Source organism: Montipora capricornis, chromosome 2, assembly GCF_036669925.1.
Source record: "Montipora capricornis isolate CH-2021 chromosome 2, ASM3666992v2, whole genome shotgun sequence".
Classification (NCBI taxonomy): domain Eukaryota; kingdom Metazoa; phylum Cnidaria; class Anthozoa; order Scleractinia; family Acroporidae; genus Montipora; species Montipora capricornis.
In genome coordinates, this window is record NC_090884.1 from 13,444,318 (window position 1) to 13,451,817 (window position 7,500).

At 39.4% G+C, this 7,500-nt stretch overlaps 2 protein-coding genes across 2 annotated transcripts in view; one reads left to right on the plus strand and one right to left on the minus strand.

The window, feature by feature from the left end:
- Positions 1–5,699, plus strand: part of LOC138033760 (complement C2-like) — a 19,041-nt gene extending 13,342 nt beyond the window's left edge. The window contains exons 10-11 of the mRNA XM_068881578.1: positions 722–910; positions 4,929–5,699. Coding sequence (XP_068737679.1) covers positions 722–910; positions 4,929–5,084 — 345 coding nt within the window. The 3' untranslated portion in view covers positions 5,085–5,699. The remainder of the gene's footprint in view (positions 1–721; positions 911–4,928) is intronic.
- Positions 5,700–7,337: 1,638 nt separating this feature from the next.
- LOC138038890 (uncharacterized) overlaps positions 7,338–7,500 on the minus strand; it is a 10,580-nt gene continuing 10,417 nt past the window's right edge. The window contains exon 6 of the mRNA XM_068884967.1: positions 7,338–7,500. This exon is cut by the window's right edge and continues 439 nt beyond it. The gene's annotated coding sequence lies outside the window, so the exon portion shown is untranslated.

Consider the following 7,500-nt stretch of genomic DNA (forward strand, 5'->3'; position numbering starts at 1 on the left):
ACCCGGGACTTGCAAACTTTTAAATCGTATTTTGCATATATGCTGCATTTGCACACTGAATTGTAAGTGGCGTCACTTTTTCCTAGTTCCAACTTTCTGAGGTCCAACGGGTCAGTTTTGAACTTGAGTAATGGCGGAACGTGAAATCCAAAACTTACACGGCTGAAAGAAAACAGTCTTCAGATAAATATCAAAGCTAAAAATTTTGCCCGTTAGATCTTAGGCAAAACGCACTTTCAAAATATGAAGAAAAAAAAAAGGAAGTTATTTTTTGACCACACTAGCACTTTAAAAAGACGACATCGACGGCTGCGAAAACATCATCTCAAATATAAATAGCCTCACAGTGAACACACTCGTTCATTGCAACTTTGTTGATTAAATGCATTCCACGTATCCCAGGTAACGGGTAAGCGAAATGTTAATAGTCCCATGCTAACGTTCTCCACGGACAGCGTGCTTAGTTCAATCATTTCTCGGTGCTTTTTACTGCGGACGCCACAGATATATAGCCGCTGTTTTTGCCTTGTTGACATTTAGGTTGCTGTCGCCGTTGGCGTATCTAAGACTCACTATTGAGTACTTTCTTTTGAATGGTTATCAACCTCATAAGTTATTATCGCGAGAAAAAAAATAATTTCAGTTACTTAGTAGTTTAAAAGCTATGCCGTTTACAGGAACAAACGTAGCCAGTAATTACGTTCTTTTTATCGTATTACAGGAAAAGCTGGGAAAGTCTGCGAGACGCGCACTGCACGTGGTTCAGCAAATACAAGTTAAGTTTAGATCAAACCAGCAGTGCCGTGAAAATGCTCTCAATCCAGCAACAATAACAGACATAGTAATCTGTGCAGGGAATTCCAGTGCAAACGAAGACGCTTGCAAAGGCGACAGGGGTTCTCCGCTTGTGGTAAGTGACCCAGTTATCGACAGCTGAACAACGACCAACACCATGCACCGCTTCTTGTAAAAGACTAGTTCGATTTCGCGCCGCCATATTCATTGAGAGAATAGAAAATCAGGATGAGAATTGCTTTTTTACGTGTTACCAAGAGAAAATGAGGGGACAGAGAAGGAGGCTCCCGGTCCAGCCCTTGGGATATGTCATGTCCAAGAAAGTTATTTTTAGACGAGCGGAAGTCTTCCGAGACGTCCGCATGCAGGCAAACCTCGGTCCGCTGTTTGAAAGAAAATATATATTCATCAGCCTTCCACGTGCGCCATCATTTTCTCTTTTCACTAAGAACCTGAGAGCGAGGAAAGACTGCATGCGGACGTCTCAGAAGACAGACTTCCGCTAGAACAAAGACTTCCGCTCGTCTAAAAATAACTTTCGTGGACATAACATATCCCGGCCAACGCCTTGAGCCTCCCTCTCTGTCCCCTCATTTTCTCTTGGTGTTACGCGAAGCGCTTAATAAGCTGTTTTAGAGTTCTAAAACAATTATGTGCGTCGGAATGAAAAATTGTATAGAAATTACAACAGATCTTTTGTAACATCATACAGCAAAAGCAGAAATAAATGAACTTCTCTTCATCCAAACGCGGTTTTAATTTAGAACTACAGAATGGCTTTTACTATAAGTGGTCATTTCACGTGTTAAGGTCTGCAGTTTACGACACATTTTTCAATTTGAGAAATTATCAGCAATTTTATGTCACAGCTTCACGCGCTAGAATAAAGAGATGAGTATACGAGTGTTTAAATGACAAGTGGAAATTTTCGAGAAAATGCATGCTTTTGCACAACGGTGAATTGCTTTCCAGGTGCCCTCGTCTTTTTTTCGTGGGTGTAGTCGCAATCTCGACCCCAGAGCTCTTCTCTTGACCGAGGGGGAGAAAAGCTCTGGGGAACCCTGAAACAAAGTGTCTTCTCATTGGTTTTTTGTGGAGAACAATCAAAAGCGTCTCTAATTGTTGCATTCATGTTAGCACGAGGAGTGAGCAGGCGCCGTAAGGCTCAAATAGCCAAATTTTGGCTGTAAGAACCCTACGGCGCATGTTCTCCTACGCAGAGTTTCCCAGAGCCTTGGGTCGACCCGAGGCTCTGATGACGAGAATGAGTGTCGTTGCTGCTTGCTGGCCTAAAGTCAGTCATAGTGCATGGAAAGATAAGCAGTCGTCTTTTGTTCAATGTATCTATAGCATAGTGTACATGAGCGCTGTCCTAAGTAGCGTGTATGTATATGTAAACGGCATAGAACTCAAGTGAGGCCTTACGCTACTGTGAATGTGATGGAAGGGTGTAGAACCTTCCATCGCAGTCATCGGTAGAGCAACTATGATCTAACCCGGAGGTCATGGGTTCAATTCCCACACAGGTCAGAGATTTTTCTCTGTCCTTGGGTGACACACACACACACAAAAAGGCCCTGATGATGTTGATCAGTGAAGGTTCTTCATCCTTCCATCACATTTACAGTAGCGTAAGGCCTCACTTGATAACCATGCCGTTTACGTGTATCTGTACCATTTGCAGGTTTTGCTATTGTTATCTGTGTCTCTCTAGATATAATGTTAACATATAAAAAGGACTTAAAATTTAACTTTTATTAAAAAATCTCTACATTTCACTTAATTACATTCTAGTTAACTACATCAGTCCCTAAAAGTGAATAAAAATTATTAGTATAAATAGACAGGTGATTATACAAAATCGCGCGCTCTCATTGGCTCGCTATCTCGGATTATCAGCCGATAATCACCTAGACGGACAAAATGGCCGCCAGTAGTCGTTTTGCCACTGTAAGTGAAGATGATTTCGCGTTGAAATGTGTTTTTTTTTTTCTCTTTTTTTGAAATAATCACCTGTGTATTTATACTAAAACAATTATTCGCCTCAGGCTCAGTGATTATCGGTGAATATTCACCTCGACTTCGTCTCGGTGAATATTCACCGATAATCACTTCGCCTTCGGCGAATAATTGTTAATTAAAGGTAGTGGCTTGCCTGGCCTCGTGAGACGGATTCTTCCATGCTTCAAAAACCATTAATAGTTCACGAGCCTAACAGCCTATTAAAACACCGATAAAACGTCACGTGCATGAGCTATATCCCAAGGAAACACTCCCCCTCATGCCACTCCCTCCACGCAACACTACTCACAGTCATTTCCTATTTCTATGTGAACACTCATAAGAACTTGATCTTGAACTACCTACTTCTGGATCTGCTGTCTACTCCTTAATCCACGTGACCACGCAAGCAATTGACGCAAATTCCTCAGAATAATTTATAAATGAATATTTATTATTTACCCCAGGCCACTCTCGGTCAAAAGTTTGATATATACACAAAAGTGCAATACGACACCAGAGCCACGTATGGCAGAGTCACGCCAACGCAATTGTGTAAATGAAATCGATTTCTACAGAGAAAAGGAGGAATTGAAAGGCCACCTAAAGAAAAAAGACTCACTAAAAAAAGTTATTTAGAAGATGATTTTTGCAACAAGGCAAAACATTTCTTGAAAGAAAAAAACAGAGAAACATATCCACGTTTCAGGAAACAAGGATCGATGTAAGTCGAAACAATTAACAAAATGGAACAACAGCTGATATCTCGAAGAAAATGGGTTTACAGCAACGGCAAACTCTTCACAGGAAACAACAAGAGAGTAGTTCCAAAACGGGAACTGTTTTGAGTCTTGTCCCAAGCACACAGTCGACTTTCTCACAGCGAACAACAAATTACAGAAAGTGGCCTCAAGAAATTATGCAGAAATCAACCAGAAAGTTGTTATCAAATCCATTCCATGCACAGAAAATAAATGCCCAACATCCAATGGCAGCTCCAACATTCCTCTCTTTGATAGAGATCGACTTGATGCATGTCAAATGTCACTTTTGCACCCCAAAAATAGGAAAAATAACTGAGATCGAAAACCATTATGCTAGAGTAGTGACCGAGTTTGGAGAATTCCAATGCCTTATTTCTCCTCAGTACAACATTAAACCTGTGCAGTGCTACTAACCCTAACTCACAGTAAAAGCAAACCGTTTAAAAATGGATGCTTAGACATAAATACTGATTTTCAGCGCTATTTGAAATGGGTGCTTTATAGACTCAAATACTGTTTATTAGCGTTTATCAACAACAATCCATCATGATAATCTTAAAATGATTTCTCTAGTTTCTTTTATACATACTCAAATAAAAGTAATTACAAAAGGATATCCAAATATGCTAAAATAAGCAGTGTTCTAAAACAATGAACCCAGTTGAAAAAATTTAAACTGGTTTGAAAAAAAAAAAGAACTTTTCAAACCAAACACAAAATTAAACCATAACATATATACCTGATTAAAGTTTGGCTTTTAAAAAAGTTTTGCAATTACAGACAGAACTGAAATAGGCCTGTACTTGGCTGGGTTAGTCTTGTAGTCAGCTTTGAAGATTGGCGTTACGTTAGCACTCTTCCATTCATTAGGGACAATTCCATTGGTAATAACTGCATTGAAAATGTGTAGCAAAGATGGACCTATAAGTAACACTGGTGCCTTGAGTAAAGGCGAGCAGAAATTCGATCAACGCCATCGGCCTTGTCTCCTGTAAGGTCGGCTACAAGTTTGAATAAATCATCGAGGGTAATAACTTTAAGTTCAAAGTTTACTTCACATAGGCAAACAATAGGCATTTCGTTATTGTTTCTCTCTACTGCCAAGCAACTGTGCGACTAAATTAAGCATTGCTTACTAGGACAACGTGAAAAGAACGTCTATGAAGTTTCTGTTCTTTCTTATGGTCAAAAGTGAAAAAAAAAATGTTTGGAAAACTGAATTCTTGAATGGCTATACACTTAAAATTTCTTTTCATGGCACTGGCGACTTTAGGCTGTTTAGTAGGCCATCGTCCAGTTTTCAGTTTGTGAAAAGGCGATTGGGGGTCTGATATTTCAAAATCTTATATTTTTTCCTCTTTTTTTCAGGTGAAACGCTCGGATGATCGTGACAGCTGGGCAGTTGTTGGCATATCGCGATGGAGAGAAGGATGTGCAACACAAGAAAAAGATGCGGTCTATACACGCATTGACAAATACATGAGCTGGATTAACAAGAAAATTAACAAACGGCCGAGAAAGTGAAAACTAAAAGAATGATGAAGAAGCCCTTAGCTCTTAACAAGAGTAATGGACTTTTGCTCTTAAATTTTAACCGTAAGCAATTAAGACGCGCAATTTTAAAACGACCTCAGTTAATTAGCTTAGTAGTCACGTTGTCTCGGTTAGAGATATAACTTTGCGGCGTGCGAGTATCGTGCAGTTAAGCTTCAATTATCTTGTCTTGTTTGCCTTGTACAATGTACTCAAATAATTTGGTGGGAACGGCGTCGAAGGAAATCAGCTGATCCACCATTCCGACTTTAGCACATGTTTTCGCTTCAAAGTTGTTTCCGTTTTTGTTGTGATTTCCTAGATCGAATTCTATATTTTTGCAGATAAAAATTAACGTGTGCGTGAAGTATTAATGTATTGAGCCGTTGATTGCCCTTAAGATTGCGACTAAATGTTCTTATTAAATTTTCAACCTCGATTTGATTCGTGCTGTGTGAACTCCACTGCATATAGAACCAATCAATTAACATTTTCTTAGTCTTTCGTCTCAAAAAATAGTTTTATGTTTTGGCATTGAAATAGTGTTTTTACTTCTTTTACTATTGATGTGAGCCTTTCAATAAACGATACACAACTAGAACGTTACTCACGTCTTCTTATAAAGATGAGAGTTAGATATATCAGCTGGAGAGGAGAACCAGGTTCCGGCTCAGGTTCAGTTATTTGAAAGTTTGCCTGCATTATAAACGTGCGCTCTATTCTGCTACTTGAATTAGTTGAAGTTCATGTTCCAAAGAACTCTTCGCAGGATTCTACTGAAAACCATTTACCGTTCATGGCAAACTTCAAGTTTTGTCTCTTTATTGACTCCTTGGGGGTACATAGGATATCCATCTCCTCGGACTTTACTGCAGAGGCAAACCCCGGCCTATTTGTGTAGCCACGGGGCGTGCTTGTACGGAAAGTATGCAGGCTCGTGGAATTAATAAAAATCCCTAAATTAAAGTCATTTCAACATGGCCCCTTTAATTTCTCCCAGTATTTTACAGTGCTGTTGTTCAAGCAAATGTTGCACTCCAATGGCTGTCGTTTTGTCCTCCAAGGCTTCCATCTTAAGGTGGTTCAAAACGGTTTCAACACATCAAAGACACTCTCTGTATCATGTAAAAGCAATGTTATAGTACCATACGAAAGCCGATTATTTCTAAACAAGATGTGGTCATTATTGCGACATAATAAGTTACCTTGGGAACGGGAAACCTTGGCAAAAACACCCTATATTTTGGATTTAGTTGCTCCTATCTCAAAAACGAACTCGGTGACGCCCTTTTTTTATCGCTAAAAAGTGACCAGAGGGCTAAGATGTAACTTTCTGCAAAGTTTAAAAAAAGTCTGTACTGCAGAATCAGAGCCACCTAAGAAAAATCAGGTGGCTCTGAATCCGCTGAATATAATTTGTTTAAACGTTACAGGAAGTTTTATCTTGCCCTTCCGATTAGCTTTCAGAAATATATACCATATTATAGTTCGTTTTTGAGATATAAGGAACTTAAGACGAAATAAAGGGTGTTTTTACAGGGCTTGCCCGTTGCTACGGTGACATATTACGTCACAATAATGACTGCATCCTGTTCAGCAATAATTGGTGTTTCATATCGTACCAAAATATCGCTAATACATGATACTAAAAACAAATTGCGATTTTGAGACGGCAATACCACATTATATTGACGGCTAGTTGGGAGAAAATATATTCCGTATTGGGCGGACTCGAGAAGCGACGGAGCCCAATACGGAATATATTTTCTCCCAACGCCGTCAATACAATGTGGTATTGCCGTCTCAAAATCACAATTAGTTTTGTATCGCGATCCATCATTTATAAGGATAAATAAAACTGTAAACTAATCAACCCGCGCCTGATCGAAATTTCAATTCTTTCTACCTGCGAAACGTATTTGTTTCCGTACGTCAGCAACCCAATTCAGTGCAACGACGTCAATTTCAACATTAGAACCAATCACATGCCGCAAAAGTGAGACGGCAATACTATGAAATATTGACGGCAAGCGCATAGGCAAAACTATAAAGATTGCGATACAGCGTTGTGGTGCCGACCCCTCCAACAAAAGCCTTACTTGGAAGTGTTGAAACTGGTTCGAGCCACCTTAATTGAATGCTACCAATGGGTCATGGGATGGCAAATATAGCACTTCTATCAGTTTATTTGACCATCGTAGAGGGGTCTATTGTAGTAGCTTGCAAAATCATGAATTGAAAAAATTGGCATTTTTGTAGTCCCTTTATCAAAACACGCGTTTTTAAACTTGCCGAATTCTGAATAACGTGTTGTGGCCACAAAGTTCTGTCCACGCAAATAATTTTGCATGTCACTCAAAATTTCCTATTCTTGCAATTTGTGCACGAAACAGTTTCTTTTGTATGT